At 47.9% G+C, this 21,803-nt stretch overlaps 1 protein-coding gene across 10 annotated transcripts in view; it reads left to right on the forward strand.

Annotated features, from left to right (window-relative positions):
• MTA1 (metastasis associated 1) overlaps positions 1-21,803 on the forward strand; it is a 298,988-nt gene that overhangs the window by 40,863 nt on the left and 236,322 nt on the right. For all 10 annotated transcript variants that reach the window (XR_010190411.1, XM_063947327.1, XM_063947328.1 and 7 more), the window contains exon 3: positions 16,026-16,119. Coding sequence is in view for 9 of the 10 variants with exons in the window: in XM_063947327.1 (XP_063803397.1) it covers positions 16,026-16,119 (94 nt within the window). In the remaining variant the exon portion in view is untranslated. The remainder of the gene's footprint in view (positions 1-16,025; positions 16,120-21,803) is intronic.

Consider the following 21,803-nt stretch of genomic DNA (forward strand, 5'->3'; position numbering starts at 1 on the left):
GCTTCAAGGAAGACCGGTGTTGATCCAGTCGGACAACATCACGGCAGTCGCCCATGTAAACAGACAGGGCGGCACAAGAAGCAGGAGTGCAATGGCAGAAGCTGCCAGGATCCTTCGCTGGGCGGAGAATCACGTGATAGCTTTGTCAGCAGTATTCATCCCGGGCGTGGACAACTGGGAAGCAGACTTCCTCAGCAGACACGATCTTCACCCGGGAGAGTGGGGACTTCATCCAGAAGTTTTTCACATGCTAATAAACCGTTGGGAAAAACCAATGGTGGACATGATGGCGTCTCGCCTCAACAAAAAACTGGACAGGTATTGCGCCAGGTCAAGAGATCCGCAGGCAATAGCTGTGGACGCGCTGGTAACACCTTGGGTGTATCAGTCGGTGTATGTGTTTCCTCCTCTGCCTCTCATACCAAAGGTATTGAGAATTATACGGCGAAGAGGAGTAAGAACGATACTAGTGGCTCCGGATTGGCCAAGAAGGACTTGGTACCCGGAACTTCAAGAGATGGTCACGGACGAGCCGTGGCCTCTACCTCTGAGAAGGGACCTGCTCCAGCAGGGTCCGTGTCTCTTTCAAGACTTACCGCGGCTGCGTTTGACGGCATGGCGGTTGAACGCCAGATCCTAAAAGGAAAAGGCATTCCAGAAGAAGTCATTCCTACCTTGATAAAGGCAAGGAAGGAAGTCACCGCGAAACATTATCACCGTATTTGGCGAAAATATGTTGCGTGGTGCGAGGATCGGAGTGCTCCGACGGAGGAATTTCAACTGGGTCGTTTCCTACATTTCCTGCAATCAGGATTGTCTATGGGTCTCAAATTGGGATCTATAAAGGTTCAAATTTCGGCCCTGTCAATATTCTTCCAAAAAGAATTGGCCTCAGTCCCTGAGGTCCAGACTTTTGTCAAAGGAGTACTGCATATACAGCCTCCTGTGGTGCCTCCGGTGGCACCGTGGGATCTAAATGTAGTTTTAGATTTCCTCAAATCCCATTGGTTTGAACCACTAAAGAATGTGGATTTGAAATATCTCACATGGAAAGTGACTATGTTACTGGCCCTGGCTTCGGCCAGGAGAGTATCTGAACTGGCGGCTTTATCTTATAAAAGCCCTTATTTAATTTTCCATTCGGATAGGGCAGAGCTGCGGACGCGTCCGCATTTTCTCCCTAAGGTGGTATCAGCGTTTCACCTGAACCAGCCTATTGTAGTGCCTGCGGCTACAGACGACTTGGAGGACTCCAAGTTGTTAGACGTTGTCAGAGCCTTAAAAATATATATTTCAAGGACGGCTGGAGTCAGAAAATCTGACTCGCTATTTATACTGTATGCACCCAACAAGTTGGGTGCTCCTGCTTCTAAGCAGTCGATTGCTCGTTGGATTTGTAACACAATTCAACTTGCACATTCTGTGGCAGGCCTGCCACAGCCTAAATCTGTTAAGGCCCATTCCACAAGGAAGGTGGGCTCATCTTGGGCGGCTGCCCGAGGGGTCTCGGCATTACAACTCTGCCGAGCAGCTACGTGGTCAGGGGAGAACACGTTTGTAAAATTTTACAAATTTGATACCCTGGCAAAAGAGGACCTGGAGTTCTCTCATTCGGTGCTGCAGAGTCATCCGCACTCTCCCGCCCGTTTGGGAGCTTTGGTATAATCCCCATGGTCCTTTCAGGAACCCCAGCATCCACTTAGGACGATAGAGAAAATAAGAATTTACTTACCGATAATTCTATTTCTCGGAGTCCGTAGTGGATGCTGGGCGCCCATCCCAAGTGCGGATTATCTGCAATACTTGTACATAGTTATTGTTAACTAATTCGGGTTATTGTTTAGGAAGCCATCTTTCAGAGGCTCCTCTGTTATCATACTGTTAACTGGGTTTAGATCACAAGTTGTACGGTGTGATTGGTGTGGCTGGTATGAGTCTTACCCGGGATTCAAAATCCTCCCTTATTGTGTACGCTCGTCCGGGCACAGTACCTAACTGGAGTCTGGAGGAGGGTCATAGGGGGAGGAGCCAGTACACACCACCTGACCTGTAAAAGCTTTACTTTTGTGCCCTGTCTCCTGCGGAGCCGCTATTCCCCATGGTCCTTTCAGGAACCCCAGCATCCACTACGGACTCCGAGAAATAGAATTATCGGTAAGTAAATTCTTATTTTGCCTGCCAATGGAGTGGCGGGATCCTGTGCTCGCCCCTCCCACACCCCTCACAGGCTATGCCCAGACCCCTCTGGCCACCTGCTGGTGGCTACTGGTATCCTCCTACCCGCCAGACTGGCCGGGAGCTGTGTGAGGAGGACTGGACGTGCCAGTACTAGTGTATATAGTGCAGCAGGTATCTGGTCTCTAGCTCGACAATAAGTAGGTCGACATGTTCTAGGTCAACATGACAAAAGGGCGACATGAGTTCAAAAAATGGAAACATTTTTTTTCTCCATTTTTTTGAACTTTTTCATACTTTACGATCCACATGGACTACAATTGGGAACGGTAACCTGTGCCGAGTGGAGCGAGGCACCTTTCCTGAAGCTCGAGGGGACGCGTTGCACTAATTAGGGTTCCCGGTCACTTTACGAACCCATGTCGACCTACTTACTGTCGACCAATAGTGGTCGACTTAGACACTGTCGACCCTCCATACTACACCCAGTGCAGCATCATTATAGCCTGACCATTACAGATATACAGCATCTGTATTTATAAAAGGTTAGCCACGCACGCGCACACACACACACACACACACACACACACACACACACACACACACACACACACACACACACACACACACACACACTAAAAGGCTAATGCTGCTTCTCGCCTCTATGGGGGGAATTCAGGTGTTTTGAGCAGCGGCGGCCACTGGATGGTGCCCGACGGAGCAGTTCACGTAATGTAGTATTTGAGTAAACTTAATTTGTTGTCTGATTTTAATACTGTATGTATGAGGGTGGTTTAATAAATAAGGTAACGAGACCTCTCTCGACTGTGGTACAGATTATTTTTTTGCATAGACTCCATACTTCTCTAAGCATCTAGTGGTACACCAAGGCCATAGAAGAAATGAGCTCCCCCCCGCACAAGTACAAAAGCATTGCACAGCGGCGATGCTTTTGTACTTGACAAGTAGCTGCCTACCTGCACAGCTCCTGGGCGCTGGCAGGGAGCTACTTGTCACATCCCGGGTCATCATGCACAGCCCACCCCCCACGCAGTCCGGGCACGCCAAACGCCACCGGCCTGCCCCTTCTGTCAATCAGGCAGAGGCGATCACAGGGCTGAGATGCCGATAGCATCTCTAGCATGCACGTGCGCACTGCGGCGCATGTGCAGTTCAGACCTGATCGGCCGCTGTGCGAAAACGTACAGCAGTGATCGGGCCTGAACTAGCCCCAATGTACTCCTGCACTCTTTCCTGGCAGTGTAATGTCGCTGTAGGTGTTTGCTTAGTTGTAGTTAATTTGGCAACCGTGTAATCTAGCTGAATAGACTGTAATAAGTTAACGGTAAATATGTGATATTGTTTCTGTATTATTGACCTCCACAGGCATTTATCCTCTAACTATTCTGTTTATTTAACCTGTACAAATGTAATGAGAGCTGCTGTATTTACATTGCTTCAAAGGAGTAGTTTCCTCTGTTTTACCGTATATCCCTTATTCTGCTTTATTTTAGTGTGTGCTTTTTTTATTACTGTAATAACACTGTTACCTGGGTAATTTTACAGGCAGTTCATTAATACATTGACTTTATCGTTACTTGGTGTTAAACCTTTATATTGCAAGTTGTAACAATATAATGTAGAACCAGCGGTCAGGTTGTCAGAGCTGCTAGAGCGCATAGTGTCAAACCCATAGAAAACATAAAAGCACTCGGGGGTGCCTCCATGAAGCAGTGAAAAAAGTGGAGAAGTGAGCCTGTGGTTGCCCATGGCAATCAATCGGCTGCTCCGTACAGTTGTCTTTTTATAAATGTTACTTCAGTGCTGATTGGTTGGTTGTCATGGGCAAGTTCTCCATTGATCCGCAAAGTACCGGGTTGAAATTGTTGACCCGGTAATTTGCTCCTGTGTGAAAGGGGGGGGGGGGGGTCAGACAGAGACCGGCAAAACGACCCGGCACAGAAGTGCCAGGTAATTGCCGTGATTTCTGTCTGTAAAGGGTATTACTTAGACTTAATTGTAGTTAGTGCCAGTATGGTAGCCTGCCGGCACTGTGACAGCCAAAGGCAGGAAATCTTTAATCACTACACACCACTGGGATTGGTTTAGTGTGGCATGCTTGGCATCCTCATATGGAAGTGCCGTGGTTGAAGGTCTTGGGCAGCCTGCTTTAGCCATGTTTTCTTTGGTGCATCACATGCTCGTTTCCATCCTTCAGTTTGCCTACTGAGGTATAGCTCAAAGACCGGTCATTGCTGGTTGCTGGATGACAGATGCCATTCATCCATGGGCTACTCAGATTCAGGAGGGTCTTTCGGATGATATGACCTTGGTTACTACTGTAACTTTCCTAAAACACATTCAGGACACGGCAAAAGTCCTCTGTGACTCCCTTAAAGAAATTGGCAATATAAATGCTAGAACCACTGCTGTAGCTGTGTCTGCGCGCAGGGCCATATGGTTGCCTCAGTGAATGGCAGACGCTGACTCCAAACGTAATGTGGAATCTCTTCCCTTCACAGGTGAATGACTCTTCGGAGCTGAATTGGATGCATGGATCTCCAAAGCTACTGCTGGGAAATCTACGTTTCTCCCTTCTGAGGCTCCGCCTGCTAGGCGTACCTACCCGGGACTGTCTACTCATTCCTTTCGGTCCTCCAGATTTCGTTCTAGGGCCCGGGGTGCTTCCAATGCAGCTAGAGGCTCCAGAGGTAAACCTAAGAAATCGGCCTTTGCTGGCTCTCAGGAACAGAGCACCAGTTCAGCTTCCACAAAGACTTCGGCATGACGGTGCCCACCCAACCCGAGGGGATCTCGTGGTGGGAGCTCTGTTACGGCAGTACAGCCACGTCTGGGACGGTTCCTGCCAAGATGCCTGGGTAAGGGACCTGATCTCTTAGGGTTACAAGCTGGAGTTCGACGGTGCTCCCCCCGAACGATTTTTCAAATCAGGCTTGCCAGTTTTGGAAGATGCGTGTTGCGTTACTACTGGCCATCGACAAGTTGGTCCAGTCCCAGGTCATTGTTCCAGTACCCCTGCTTCAGCAAGGACATTGTTACTTCTCCAGTCTGTTTGTAGTGCCAAAACCAGACTGGTCTATGAGACCCATTTTGAATCTGAAGTCCTTGAATCCTTACCTGAAGGTTTTCAAATTCAAGATGGAATCTTTGAGAGTGGTGATCACGGGCGTGGAACAGAAATTCCTTGTGTCCCTGGATATCAAGGACGCCTATCTACATATCCTAATTTGGCCACCTCATCAGGCCTATCTGCGGTTCGCCCTACTGAACGATCACTACCAGTTTGAGGCGTTGCCCTTCGGCCTGTCTACAGCTCTGAGGGTGTTCACGAAGGTGATGGCAGAAATGATGTTCCAGCTCAGTCCAGGGGGTCAACATTGTTCCTTACCTGGACGATCTCCTGATAAAAGCAAGTTCCAGGGAGCTTCTACTGCTCCATATAGATCGCACTATCCAACTTCTGTCTCACCACAGGTGGATCCTCAACCTACAGAAGTCTCAACTGGAACCGTGTCAAAGGCTCCTGTTTCTGGGTATGATACTAGATACTGTAGCTCAGAGTGTTCCTCCCAGAGGACAAGGCGAGAACACTTCAAGAGATAGTTCGCATGGTTCTCTGACCTGCTCGAGTTCCCATTAATCATTGCATAAAATTGTTGGGAAAAATGGTAGCCTTGTACGAGGCGATACAGTTCAGAAGGTTCCATGCCAGACCCTCCCAATTGGACATCCTGAACAAGTGGTTCAGTTCACATCTTCAGATGCACCAGATGATTCAGCTGTCACCCCAGGCCAGGATTTCACTCCTGTGGTGGTTACAGTCTTCCAACCTGCTGGAAGGTCGGCGTTTCGGGATACAGGATTGGATCCTCCTCACGACGGATGCGAGCATGAGAGGATGGGGAGATGTCACCCAGGTGGTGCAGTTCCAGGGCAGGTGGTCTGCCCAAGAGACTCTACTTCCGATCAACATTCTGGAACTTCGTACTATCTACAATGCTCTGATTCAGGCCTCCCCTCTACTCTGGGATCAGGTGATCCAGGTTCAGTCGGACAACGCCACGGCAGTGGCATACATCAATTGACAGGGAGGGACGAAAAGCAGGGCCTGCATGCGAGAAGTGTCAAAAATACTTCTCTGGGTGGTAAGAAATGCAAGAGCGCTGTCCGCAATTTTCATTCCAGGAGTGGACAACTGGGAAGCGGACTTCCTGAGTCGCCACGAGGGGGATTGGGCATTACATCCTCAGCTGTTTCAACAGATTGTCGACATGTGGGGATACCCGCAGATCAACATGATGGTGTCTCGCCTCAACAAGAAACTTTGCTGCTACTGCTCGCGAACCAGAGACCCTCAGGCGAGTGCAGTGGATACGCTTACGTCGCCTTGACCTTACCGTCTGGTCTACCTATTCCCTCCGATTCCATTGTTCCCAAGGGTGCTCCAGCGGATCAGACATCAGAGTACAAGCAATCCTGATTGCGCCGGATTGGCCCCAAGGGGCGTGGTATGCAGCTCTTCTGGACATGTCCATAGAAGACCCTTGACCTCTGCCGCTAAGAAAGGAGCTTCTTCAGCAAGGGCCGTTCGTCTACCCAGACTTACGGCGGCTTCGTTTGACGTCATGGAAGTTGAGCGGAACCCACCCTAGCTCACAAAGGGCTTTCCAAAAAAGTCGTAACTATGGTGCAAACCAGAAAACCTGTGACGTCAAAACACGATCATATCTGGAGGAGATATGTCTCTTGGTGCGAGGAACGCACGTATCCACCTGCAGAGTTTTACTTGGGACGTTTCCTCAGTTTCCTGCAGGCTGGTGTGGATAAGGGCTTACGTCTGGGTTCCATTAAGGTCCAGATTTCCGCTCTCTCAATTTTCTTTCACAAGAAATTGGCTGTGTCGCCAGAAGTTCAGACCTTCTTACAAGGGGTACTTCACATACAACCTCCCTTTGTGCCGCCTATGGCTTTGGCTGTAGTGTTGAAATTTCTACCGTCCTCCTGGTTTGAGCCTCTGATGACGGTAAAAGACAAGTACCTCACATGGAAGACAGTGATGTTATTGGCCCTGGCTTCTGCTAGACGCGTCTCAGAATTGGGGGCCTTATCATGTAAAAGTCCCTACTTGGTCTTTTACGAGGAAAGAGCGGCGCTCCGGACTAGACAGCAGTTCCTGCAGAAGGTTGTCTCCGCATTCCACCTGAATCAACCTATTGTGGTTCCGTCTTGTTCTGACGCTTCGGCTCCTCCGTAGTCTTTGGCTGTTGTGCGTGCTTTGAAAATCTATGTCAGGCGCACGGCTCGGTGAGGAAGACTGATTCCTTATTCGTGCTTTATGATGCGCAGAAAAAGGGTTGTCCTGCTTCAAAGCAGACTATTGCTCGCCGGATTAGGCTTTCTATCCAGCAGGCCCATGTGTCGGCCTGTTGGAGGTTCACTCTACAAGGTCAGTGGGCTCTTTCTGGCCGGCTGCCGTGGAGTCTCTGCCTTGCAACTATGCCGAGCGGCTACCTGGTCGGGGAAGAACACTTTTTTGTGAAATTCTACAAATTTGATACCCTGGCCAAAGAGGATACTGAGTTTGGGCAGGCGGTGCTGCAGCAGTCTCCGCACATTCCCGCCTGTTCTGGAAGCTTTGGGACATCCCCATTGTACTAAATCTGTCCCCAATATGCCTTATGGATGCTAGAGAAAATAGGATTTTAAATACCTGCCGGTAAATCCTTTTCTCGTAGTCCATAAGGGATATTGGGCGCCCGCCTCTGTGCGGTGACTTTCTGCAGGTTCTCTGTTATGTGTTACCTGTTCAGCTGTTGCTGTTTTCTGTTGCCAGCCCGGTTATGTTTTGGTGTGCTGGTGTCTAAATCTCACCATACTTATGTTCCTTCTCTCAAGTATGTCCTTTCTCCTTCGGGCACGGTTTTAAATATAACTGCCTGTGGGAGGGGACATAGAAGGGAGAAGCCAGCACACCCAGTTGAAGAAATTTAAAGTGCACTGGCTCCTTAGTACGATGGGGTATATACGGGTCCAAAGGAGCCAGTGCACTTTAAATTTCTTCAACTGGGTGTGCTGGCTGAAAGAAAACTTCTAAATGTCAGCAAGTATGCAGTGGAGACGGGACACATTTTGACCCAGCCAACTAGCCATAGTCACCTCCTAGTGGATGCTGGGACTCCGTAAGGACCATGGGGAATAGCGGCTCCGCAGGAGACAGGGCACAAGAATAAAAGATTTAGGATCAGGTGGTGTGCACTGGCTCCTCCCCCTATGACCCTCCTCCAAGCCTCAGTTAGATTTTTGTGCCCGAACGAGAAGGGTGCAGGCTAGGTGGCTCTCCTGAGCTGCTTAGAATAAAAGTTTATTTTAGGTTTTTTATTTTCAGTGAGTCCTGCTGGCAACAGGCTCACTGCATCGTGGGACTAAGGGGAGAAGAAGCGAACTCACCTGCGTGCAGAGTGGATTGGGCTTCTTAGGCTACTGGACATTAGCTCCAGAGGGACGATCACAGGTTCAGCCTGGATGGGTCCCGGAGCCGCGCCGCCGGCCCCCTTACAGAGCCAGAAGAGCGAAGAGGTCCGGTGAAATCGGCGGCAGAAGACGGTCCTGTCTTCAACTAAGGTAGCGCACAGCACTGCAGCTGTGCGCCATTGCTCTCAGCACACTTCACACTCCGGTCACTGAGGGTGCAGGGCGCTGGGGGGGGGAGCGCCCTGAGACGCAATATAACAGATATACCTTAGGTTGGCAATAAAGAAATACATCACATATAGCTCCTGGGCTATATGGATGTATTTAACCCCTGCCATTTTTCCAGAAAAGAGCGGGAGATAAGGACGTCGTGAAGGGGCGGAGCCTATCTCCTCAGCACACAAGCGCCATTTTCCCTCACAGCTTCGCTGGAAGGACGGCTCCCTGACTCTCCCCTGCAGACCTGCTACAGAATCAGGGTAAAAAAGAGAAGGGGGGGCACTATTGGCAGCTAATAATAAAAACAGCAGCTATAAAAGGGAGTAACACTTATATAAGGTTATCCCTGTGTATGTGTATATGTATATATATATATATATATATATATATATATATATATATATATATATATATATATATATAAGCTATAGCGCTTGGTGTGTGCTGGCAAACTCTCCCTCTGTCTCTCCAAAGGGCTGGTGGGGTCCTGTCCTCTATCAGAGCATTCCCGGTGTGTGTGCTGTGTGTCGGTACGTGTGTGTCGACATGTATGAGGAGGAAAATGATGTGGAGGCGGAGCAATTGCCTGGGTTAGTGATGTCACCCCCTAGGGAGTCGACACCTGACTGGATGATCGTATTTAAAGAATTACGTGACAATGTCAGCACTTTGCAAAAAACTGTTGATGACATGAGACAGCCGGCAAATCAATTAGTGCCTGTCCAGGCGTCTCAGACACCGTCAGGGGCCCTAAAACGCCCGTTACCTCAGTGGGTCGACACAGACCCAGACACAAATACTGAGTCTAGTGTCGACGGTGAGGAGACAAACGTAATGTCCAGTAGGGCCACACGTTACATGATCACGGCAATGAAGGAGGCATTGAACATTTCTGACACTACAAGTACCACAAAGAAGGGTATTATGTGGGGTGTGAAAAAACTACCAATAGTTTTTCCTGAGTCAGATGAATTAAATGAGGTGTGTGATAAAGCGTGGGTTTCCCCCGACAAAAAACTGCTAATTTCTAATAAATTATTGGCACTATACCCTTTCCCGCCAGAGGTTAGGGCGCGTTGGGAAACACCCCCTAGGGTAGATAAAGCGCTCACACGTTTATCTAAACAAGTAGCGTTACCGTCTCCTGATACGGCCACCCTCAAAGAACCAGCTGATAGAAGGCTGGAAAATATCCTAAAAAGTATATACACACATACTGGTGTTATACTGCGACCAGCTATCGCTTCAGCCTGGATGTGCAGTGCTGGAGTCGCGTGGTCTGATTCCCTGACTGAAAATATTGATACCCTGGACAGGGACAATATATTGTTAACTATAGAGCATTTGAGGGATGCATTACTATATATGCGTGATGCACAGAGGGATATTTGCACCCTGGCATCAAGAGTAAGTGCTATGTCCATTTCTGCCAGAAGAGCATTATGGACGCGACAGTGGTCAGGGGATGCGGATTCCAAACGACATATGGAAGTATTGCCGTATAAAGGGGAGGAGTTATTTGGGGCTGGTCTATCTGACCTGGTGGCCACGGCAACGGCTGGAAAGTCCACCTTTTTACCCCAGGTCACCTCACATTAGCAGAAAAAGACACCGTCTTTTCAAACTCAGTCCTTTCGTTCCCATAAGTACAAGCGAGCAAAAGGCCACTAATTTCTGCCCCGGGGCAGAGGAAGAGGAAAAAGACTGCACCATGCAGCCGCTTCCCAGGAGCAGAAGCCCTCCCCTGCTTCTGCCAAGTCTTCAGCATGACGCTGGGGCTTTACAAGCAGACTCAGAGACGGTGGGGGCCCGTCTCAAGAATTTCAACGCGCAGTGGGCTCACTCGCAAGTGGACCCCTGGATTCTACAGGTAGTATCGCAGGGGTACAAACTGGAATTCGAGGCGTTTCCCCCTCGCCGGTTCCTGAAGGCTGCTCTACCAAAGTCTCCCTCCGACAGGGAGGCAGTTTTGGAAGCCATTCACAAGCTGTATTCCCAGCAGGTGATAATCAAGGTACCCCTCCTACAACAAGGAAAGGGGTATTATTCCACGCTGTTTGTGGTACCGAAGCCGGACGGCTCGGTGAGACCAATTTTAAATCTGAAATCCTTGAACACTTACATAAAAAGGTTCAAATTCAAGATGGAGTCACTCAGAGCAGTGATAGCAAACCTGGAAGAAGGGGACTATATGGTGTCTCTGGACATCAAAGATGCTTATCTCCACGTCCCAATCTACCCTTCTCACCAAGGGTACCTCAGGTTTGTAGTACAAAACTGTCATTATCAGTTTCAGACGCTGCCGTTTGGGTTGTCCACGGCACCTCGGGTCTTAACCAAGGTAATGGCCGAAATGATGATTCTTCTTCGAAGAAAAGGCATCTTAATTATCCCTTACTTGGACGATCTCCTGATAAGGGCAAGGTCCAGGGAACAGTTAGGAGTCGGAGTAGCACTATCTCAGGTAGTGTTACGTCAGCACGGGTGGATCCTAAATATTCCAAAATCGCAGCTGATTCCAACGACACGTCTACTGTTCCTAGGAATGATTCTGGACACAGTCCAGAAGAAGGTGTTTCTCCCGGAGGAGAAGGCCAGGGAGTTATCCGAGCTAGTCAGGAACCTCCTAAAACCAGGCCAGGTGTCAGTGCATCAGTGCACGAGGGTCCTGGGAAAAATGGTGGCTTCTTACGAAGCGATTCCATTCGGAAGATTCCATGCAAGAACGTTTCAGTGGGATCTACTGGACAAATGGTCCGGATCGCATCTTCAGATGCATCAGCAGATAACCCTGTCGCCAAGGACAAGGGTGTCTCTTCTGTGGTGGCTGCAGAGTGCTCATCTACTAGAGGGCCGCAGATTTGGCATTCAGGATTGGATCCTGGTGACCACGGATGCCAGCCTGAGAGGCTGGGGAGCAGTCACACAGGGAAGAAATTTCCAGGGCTTGTGGTCAAGCATGGAAACATCTCTTCATATAAACATTCTGGAACTAAGGGCCATTTACAATGCCCTAAGTCAAGCGAAACCCCTGCTTCAGGGTCAGGCGGTATTGATCCAATCTGACAACATCACGTCAGTCGCCCACGTAAACAGACAGGGCGGCACGAGAAGCAGGAGGGCAATGGCAGAAGCTGCAAGGATTCTTCGCTGGGCGGAAAATCATGTGATAGCACTGTCAGCAGTGTTCATGATAGCGTCCCGTCTAAACAAAAAACTAGACAGGTATTGCGCCAGGTCAAGGGACCCTCAGGCAATAGCGGTGGACGCTCTGGTAACACCGTGGGTGTACCAGTCAGTGTCTGTGTTCCCTCCTCTGCCTCTCATACCAAAAGTACTGAGAATCATAAGAAGGAGAGGAGTAAGAACTATACTCGTGGTTCCGGATTGGCCAAGAAGGACTTGGTACCCGGAACTTCAAGAGATGCTCACGGAAGACCCGTGGCCTCTACCTCTAAGAAAGGACCTGCTCCAGCAGGGGCCTTGTCTGTTCCAAGACTTACCGCGGCTGCGTTTGACGGCATGGCGGTTGAACGCCGGATCCTGAAGGAAAAAGGCATCCAGATGAAGTCATCCCTACCCTGGTCAAGGCCAGGAAGGACGTAACCGCAAAACATTATCACCGCATTTGGCGAAAATATGTTGCGTGGTGTGAGGCCAAGAAGGCCCCTACAGAGGAATTTCAACTGGGTCGTTTCCTCCATTTCCTGCAAACAGGACTATCTATGGGCCTAAAATTAGGGTCCATTAAGGTTCAAATTTCGGCCCTGTCGATTTTCTTCCAGAAAGAACTGGCTTCAGTGCCTGAAGTGCAGACATTTGTAAAAGGGGTACTGCATATACAGCCTCCTTTTGTGCCTCCAGTGGCACCTTGGGATCTCAATGTTGTGTTGAGTTTCCTAAAGTCACATTGGTTTGAACCACTCACCACTGTGGACTTAAAATATCTCACATGGAAGGTGACGATGCTGTTAGCCCTGGCTTCAGCCAGGCGTGTGTCAGAATTGGCGGCTTTATCATATAAAAGCCCTTACTTAATTTTTCATTCTGACAGCGCAGAATTGAGGACTCGTCCTCAATTTTCTACCTAAGGTGGTTTCTGCATTTCACATGAACCAACCTATTGTGGTACCTGCGGCTACTAGGGACTTGGAGGACTCTAAGTTGCTTGACGTTGTCGGGGCCCTGAAAATATATGTTTCCAGGACAGCTGGAGTCAGAAAATCTGACTCGCTGTTTATCCTGTATGAACCCAACAAACTGGGTGCTCCTGCTTCTAAGCAGACGATTGCTCGTTGGATTTGTAGTACAATTCAGCTTGCACATTCTGTGGCAGGCCTGCCACAGCCAAAATCGGTAAAAGCCCATTCCACAAGGAAAGTGGGCTCATCTTGGGCGGCTGCCCGAGGGGTCTCGGCTTTACAACTTTGCCGAGCAGCTACTTGGTCAGGGGCAAACACGTTTGCTAAATTCTACAAATTTGATACCCTGGCTGAGGAGGACCTGGAGTTCTCTCATTCGGTGCTGCAGAGTCATCCGCACTCTCCCGCCCGTTTGGGAGCTTTGGTATAATCCCCATGGTCCTTACGGAGTCCCAGCATCCACTAGGACGTCAGAGAAAATAAGATTTTACTTACCGATAAATCTATTTCTCGTAGTCCGTAGTGGATGCTGGGCGCCCATCCCAAGTGCGGATTGTCTGCAATACTTGTATATAGTTATTGTTACAAAAATTCGGGTTATTATTGTTGTGAGCCATCTTTTCAGAGGCTCCCTTTCGTTTTATCATACTGTTAACTGGGTTCAGATCACGAGTTGTACGGTGTGATTGGTGTGGCTGGTATGAGTCTTACCCGGGATTCAATATCCTTCCTTATTATGTACGCTCGTCCGGGCACAGTATCCTAACTGAGGCTTGGAGGAGGGTCATAGGGGGAGGAGCCAGTGCACACCACCTGATCCTAAAGCTTTTATTCTTGTGCCCTGTCTCCTGCGGAGCCGCTATTCCCCATGGTCCTTACGGAGTCCCAGCATCCACTACGGACTACGAGAAATAGATTTATCGGTAAGTAAAATCTTAATAAATAAATATATATATATATATATATATATATATATATATATATATATATATATATATATATATATATATATATATATATATATATATATATATATATTTACAACTCAGAGATGGAAGGAACAGGGAATAACAGTCAAGAATGATGTAGCCAAAGGCCGAAATCTTACCCTACAGTTTAGACTCTCCATAATCCATCCAGTGTTTTGAAGTGTGCCTGTGTCTGGTCATTAATATCCTTTTTCCACCAACCCCCCCCCCCCCCAATCCAAATAAACAACAAAGACACTCTATCCGACCTGTGTAGTTGAACACGGTTTCAAGCGGGTTTATGCCAGGTCTTCCCTCTGCTGGCATTTGGAGATGACATAGCGTGGGATTAGGGAGGCTAATCCCGGGTTTTATTTTCAATCCCGGGTATCGGTATTGAAACAAAGTCAATCTCTGGATTCTAGGGATACCCGGGATTGAGTTGAACGCCCAACACAAATACTCCTCATCATGGGTGGGTGCTGGGCTGGTGGGCGGCTGCGGTCCGGCTGGTGCTGGCGGCAGACTGCGCAGCGTGACCGTAGTGTCCGAGTCTCAACGCTGCACGGCTTTAAAAATACAATGGAGCAGGTAAATCCAGCAATCCCAATCCTGGGATTGAATGCCGGCCGTTTTTCTTTCCCCCTAAAATCCTGGGATCCCGCCGATCCTGGGCATGACCTCCTTAAGTGGGATGAACTAAAGGAAATATGCGGTAAAACCCACATTTTCTTGGTTTTTACAGCCTTTTCATATGTACGAACACTGTGACCCCAGGTTTCCGGGGCAGAGAAGCTGGTGCTACCCTTTTGGAAGCCTGTGGGCTTCTTTTTACAATGTTCCTGAGAGGGATCTGTTACGGATTCCTCCTGGTGTACCCGATGATAAGCCTATGGGCTTCTTTTTTTAGAGGAATCTTATTGGATCCCTCCCAGTAACCCCCCCTACGACTTCCGCATCTGCAGAGGTCTTCCCGGGGCCAAAACCCGGAAATCTCAGCTCCGCAAAGAGCAGCTCTTTTTGAGCTGAGTTTGCTGGAAAAGAGGTGTTAGTGTACACAGAAATTTCCTGTTGCCGCAGTGGTAATAACCACAAGTGGACGTGGCACTACAGTGTATAACCAATAATTTGTAGGTTTGATGGGATGCGGTCAAGATGCCGCCGGCCGGAATCCCGGCGGTCGAAATACCGACGCCGGAATCCCGACCGCCACAATCCCGACATATTCTCCCTCCGTGGGTGTCCACGACACCCATAGAGGGAGAATATAATAGTGTGCCGAGCGCAGCGAAGCACAGTGCCCGCAGCGTGGCGAGCGAAGCGAGCCCGCAAGGGGCTGCGTTCCGCTCGCCACCCCTGTCGGGATTGTGTGGTCGGGATTCCGGCGTCGATATTTCGACCGCCGGGATTCCGGCCGGCGGCATTTAGTACTGATCCCGGTTTGATTCCGCTTCATATGTCATAACAGAAGACTGCATACAGGTTGAGTATCCCATATCCAAATATTCCGAAATACGGAATATTCCGAATTACGGAATTTTGTTCAGTGAGAGTGAGATAGTGAAACCTTAGTTTGTGTACAATGAGCCATCAGAAAACAATGTTTAATTCACAAAGTTGCTAAAAATATTGTATTAAATGTCCTTCAGGCTGTGTGTATAAGGTGTATATGAAACATAAATGAATTGTGTGAATGTAGACACACTTTGTTTAATGCACAAAGTTATTAAAAATATTGTCTACAATTACCCTCAGGCTGTGTGTATAAGGTGTATATGAAACATAAATGCATTCTGTGCTTAGACTTAGGTCTCATCACCATGATATCTCATTATGGAATGCAATTATTCCAAAATACGGAAAATTCCAATATCCAAAATACCTCTGGTCCCAAGCATTTTGGATAAGGGATACTCAACCTGTATTTCTGTTTATGCTGAAGTGTTTCCCTCTAAAATGACTGAACGTTCAGCTACTTCCTGTCTGATGAAATGCACAATTTTCAGTATTCTCTCTTTTTCATTAATAGACAGCAAACGGAAATGTAGAAGCGAAGGTTGTGTGTTTCTATAGGAGGAGAGACATATCCAGCACTCTTATTTCCTTAGCGGACAAACATGCAAGTAAGTACCTTACATTATTTTGAAATGGAGGAAAATGCCTCATAACCTCAATTAATAATGTCTGCAATTTATCGATGGTACCTAATAATATATTTAGCTGTTGTGCCTGGCTTATTTCTCATCTTATTTGCCCAAATTATTATTATTATTATTATTATTATTATTATTATTATTATATATATATATATATATTTTTTTTTATACTTTGTGAAATTAACAATTTTTCGTGTTCGCCAATTAAAAAGAAATAAAAAATGAAATGTTGCGTGAAATTTCTGCACCTTACGCTGAGACGCACTACAAACTATTGCACCGAGCCTATTTTCCCTCCAAATTGCGATTCCTCACTGGAGTTTTTACCGATTTTTTTTTTATTAATTTTTTTTTCCATTTGTTTCAAGTGCACACAATCTAAAGCGGACGTAGGGGCTAATTCAGGAAGCATCGCTACTGCGTAGACCCCCTTATGCGCATGGGCAGAGCAGGTCCTGCATGATCGCATGCAGCCTTCTGCAAGCCTCTACATGTTCTGTTCGGAGGACGAGCAGCATTTCCTGTAAAGGAGGCGTGCCATCCCCATTCTCCGGAAGTGGTGATGCCAATGTCTGCAAGGCCCCCTGCGACGGCCGGCCTGCCGATGTTGATCCCAGGATGCGACACCAGTCGCAGCGCTGGGATCGCAAAAATGCAGCAAAGAAGTGCCTGACACCACCTTCTGCATTTGCATTTTCAGTGGACGCATTTGTAAAGCTGCCTGTGTGCAGCTTTGCAAATGTGTCTGCTGCTGAATGAGGCCCTTTAATGCATTATATGTGGGGTCATTCCGTGTCAAATCAACACACTGATTTTACCTCACCAGCTCAGATATTGATAACATTTTGGTATTTGGAGAGTATATGTGTAGTCTTAGCAAAATACAGAAGTATTTTATTTATGGTTTCATAATCAAATATAATTTTAAAGCAAGGTAGTTTTATTCAAAAAAGCTGGGTGTATTACAAGTAGTACTAGGTAATAGTATCCAGATGATAGATACAGTGTCTAGTTAGACAGTCAGTAGTTAGACACCATATGTTAGACCAGGGATGGGGAAACTTTGGCCCTGCAACAGTTTTAGCATGGCCAAATAGCAAAACTGTAGCAAGGCATGCTGGTATGTGTAGTTCAACAACAGCTGGAGGGCCAAAGATTCCCCATCCATGTATTAGACAGACGTTAGGTCGACAGGGTCAAAAGGTAGAGAGAGGGGTTTTTTGCGTTTACATTTCTCTGACGTCCTAGTGGATGCTGGGACTTCCATAAGGACCATGGGGAATAGCGGCTCCGCAGGAGACTGGGCACAAAAGTAAAGCTTTAGGACTACCTGGTGTGCACTGGCTCCTCCCCCCATGACCCCCCTCCAAGCCTCAGTTAGATTTTTGTGCCCGGCCGAGAAGGGTGCACACTAGGGGCTCTCCTGAGCTTCTTAGTGAAAGTTTAGTTTTAGGTTTTTTATTTTCAGTGAGACCTGCTGGCAACAGGCTCACTGCATCGTGGGACTAAGGGGAGAAGAAGCGAACTCACCTGCGTGCAGAGTGGATTGGGCTTCTTGGCTACTGGACATTAGCTCCAGAGGGACGATCACAGGTTAAGCCTGGATGGGTCCCGGAGCCGCGCCGCCGGCCCCCTTACAGAGCCAGAAGAGCGAAGAGGTCCGGAGAAAGCGGCGGCAGAAGACGTTCCTGTCTTCAAATAAGGTAGCGCACAGCACTGCAGCTGTGCGCCATTGCTCTCAGCACACTTCACACTCCGGTCACTGAGGGTGCAGGGCGCTAGGGGGGGGCGCCCTGAGACGCAATAAAACACTATAAAAACCTTATATGGCTAAAGAAATGCATCACATATAGCTCCTGGGCTATATGGATGCATTTAACCCCTGCCAGTTTTCCTGAAAAAAGCGGGAGAAAAGGCCGCCGTGAAGGGGGCGGAGCCTTTCTCCTCAGCACACAAGCGCCATTTTCTTTCACAGCTCCGCTGGAAGGACGGCTCCCTGACTCTCCCCTGCAGTCCTGCTACAAGAATCAGGGTAAAACAAGAGAGGGGGGGCACTATTGGCAGCTAATATAAAACAGCAGCTGTAAAGGGAGAAACACTTATATAAGGTTATCCCTGTGTATATGTGTATATGTGTGTGTATGTGTATATATATATATATATATATATATATATATATATATATATATATATAGAATTTTGTTATGCCCGGCACTCCCAATGCAATTAGATTAATCCGGGTGCCCTCCGCAGTAAATAATCCATGGAGTAGAAGAAAAATGGCAGCGGCACTCCGTTTGAAATTATTGAAAAAAATGTATTTCAAATATAATACAACATCACAGTGGTCACATATAGAACCAACGTTTCGGGGTCCTTGGACCCCTTTGTCAAGGCGTGAACAGTGTGTACTGGAGACCCACTTACCTTTTATAGCACCCAGGTGAAACCCACACCAAGACGTGAGCAGGGCCGGACGCCGTCAGCTCCGGAGACCGCCGGGGCATTTCCGGTGTCCCAGGAAGTGACGCGATGTCGGGTCTGTGACGCGGTCGTCATGGTAACCCGCGTCATTGTCCGTGACATCCGTGCCGGCCCTGTAGAAAAAGTGACAAGAGAAAGATAGTAAAAGCAGTTGGGAGAGCACTATGGACTGTAAAAACACTATCTGTTGGACTATGTATAATAAAGGACTTGTTGTGCAGAAGGTGGGGATGCTGAGAGACTAGGTTGTTATTTATGTGGTGTGAGAAGAAGGGCATTTATATGACTAGCACGTATATGGGTGGCAGGTGTATAGCGGGACTGGGTTGGCAAAAGTGAGGAAAAGGAATGAGAAGTGTGGTGAGTGTTGGGTGAATGCTTGAAGTCTGGAGTGAAATGTGACATGTCTGCGGGGACAACTGGTTAATCTGTGTGTGTGTAGAGTGATTGGGATTCAGGGAGCTGAGTCCATGGAACGTGCGTTAGGACAGGGAGGGTGTGAGGGATAAATGAAAAGGGTGGTGACGTAACAATGTGTGTGAATAAGCCGTGTGGTGTTGTAATTAGAAAGAATCATGAAGTGCCAATTAGATAAACGTGAAGTGCAAAGTGATGGGAGTGTGGAAGTGCAGAATGTGTGTGAAGTATGGGGGTGAGAGAAAAGATATGCCGAGTGCTACATAAACAACGGTATGAAACATGGTATGAACGAATTATTAGACTGTAGAGCTTGTTTAGTCCAATGAAATTACACTGTCTTTCGGGCCTCGGCTAGGTCCCGATTAGAGTGGACGTGTCAAATGCAATATGTTAAAGACTGTTCCACTGGATCTTGTCGTTCAATCCCTTTGGTGGAAGAGTGTCCAATTTAAATATCCAACGTGCCTCCAGCCTCAACAGAGTCCCGTTCCTGTCACCACCTCTAAGTTGTGCTGGGACGTGATCGATGATCATATGTCTCAGTGACTCAATTGGGTGTCCCTTTGATGCGAAATGTTGAGCAACTGGTTGATCAGAACTTCCCTTCTTAATGGCGGCATTGATGGCTGATCTGTGTTGTGCCATCCTGGTTCTAAAGCTGGTGATGGTCTTGCCTACATACCCTAGCCCGCAGGGGCAGGTAATATAGTATACCACATGGGTGGACGTGCAGGTCATAACGTGTTTCAATTTGAACTCTACATCCCTGAATGGATGTTTGAAGGATGCTCCGCTAATCATGTTTTTGCAGGTGGTACATCCCAGGCATTTGTAACAGCCTGGCTGCTTGGTGAGGAAGTTTGAAGAAACGCTGTTGTTGAAGCCAGTGACATCCGCGTGTACTATCGTGTCTTTGATGTTTCTAGCCCTCATGAAGCAATTCATTGGCCTTCTGTTTTTAAAACAGGCAAGTTTCTCATCAGTGGCCACTATGGGCCATAACGCCCGAGTGGCCCGCTGGATCACTGGGCTAGAGGTACAGAACTGGCTTTTCCAGGGAATTATGTCGTCCTTCTTTTTAGTTGATGAGCGTAGTAAATCCTTCCTGTCCATTTTCATGACCTCTTGTTTATGTTTCAGCAAGTCACTCTTGTTGTAGCCTCTCTGGAGAAACTTGTTGATTACTCTGTCTAGCTGAGTTCCCAAGGTCTCGTGGTCGCTGTGGATCCTAGCGGTACGTATAAGTTGGGACCGGGGTAATCCTCTAATGAGAGGTTTGGGATGGTGACTACTGGCCAAGAGCATGGTGTTCTTATCCGTGGGTTTGGTATAGACAATAGTGTCTATGTTATTGTTGCGGATGGTGACTTGTACGTCCAGATAGTTGATACTAGAGGTGTTCCACTGGTAAGTGAATTTGATGTGGACTGCTGCTTTGTTAATGTCTTCCATCATGCGGGTGAACTTATCTTCGCTGCCGGTCCAAAGCATAAAGACATCGTCGATGTAACGACAGTATGTTAGAATATTTTGGGCATATGCTGGATTGGTGAAGAAGGTGTTCCGTTCCTCCCTGAACATGTAGGTGTTGGCGTAAGATGGCGCCACATTGCTGCCCATGGCGCAGCCCGTCAGTTGGAGGTAAAATTTACCGTCAAATAGGAAATAGTTCCTCTTTAAGGTCAGTTCCAGTAGGCGCATGAAGAGTGTTCGGTCCACATCTTGCATGTTGTTTTGATCCAGGAACTCTAGCATGGCTTCTAATCCACCTTCATGTGGTATACTGGTGTATAGGTTACAAATGTCCATGACGCATAATAGCGTACCTGTAGGGACAAAAGAGATGCCGTCCAGTAAGTTGAGGAAGTCTGTGGTGTCTTTGATGTATGATTGCTGCCTGGTGACCAATGGTTGGAGAATGCTGTCCAGGAATTGGGATATGGGTTGGTATAGTGACGATCTGGCAGAGATAATGGGTCTGCCTGGTGGTTTGTGAACATCCTTGTGTATTTTGGGGACAGTAAAGAAGACAGGTGTGACTGGGTGTTCTTTTTTCAGGATTCGGTGTAATTTTGATGTGATGAGTTTATTGTCCAGAGCTCCGTCCAGAATCTGATCCAATTCTCGTTTGAAGCCTATAGTAGGATCCGAGGTAAGTTCCTGATAGGTATGAACATCGGATAATTGTCTCAAGGCCTCTGCCCGGTAATCTGCTAGGTTCTGGATTACCAAGCCGCCCCCCTTATCGGCGGGGCGGAAAATTATGTCCCTAGCGTTACCCAAATCCCGTAGAGCGCTTCTTTCTGCCCTGGTTAAATTGTCGCGCTGTGTTGTAGGGGTGGCATTATAGCGCTGAACTGAATTGTCCAGTAAGCGGGCGAAAGTTCTGAGGGATGGGTTAGAGGATTGGGGATCGAACCTTGAGACAGTGTGCTGTCTCTCGAATTTATCGAAGGCAGATGTAGGCTGTTCTGATGGGTGATCTTGGAAATATTCTTGAAGACGGAGCTTGCGTGAAAAACGATGTAAATCCATCTTCCAAATAAACTCGTCATGTCTACTGGTGGGAATGTAGGATAAGCCTTTGTTTAGGACCGCCATCTCAACTTGGGTGAAGTTTCTGTCGGAGAGGTTGAATACTAAGTCTTCCGTTTGTTGGAGGTGCTTCTGTTGCCTCTTATTTTGGCCTCCCCTGCGGGTGGGCGTCCTTTTGGATTGGGATCCCCGGGGGTGGCTGTAGCCCCGCC

This window comes from Pseudophryne corroboree, chromosome 12, assembly GCF_028390025.1.
Source record: "Pseudophryne corroboree isolate aPseCor3 chromosome 12, aPseCor3.hap2, whole genome shotgun sequence".
Taxonomy (NCBI): domain Eukaryota; kingdom Metazoa; phylum Chordata; class Amphibia; order Anura; family Myobatrachidae; genus Pseudophryne; species Pseudophryne corroboree.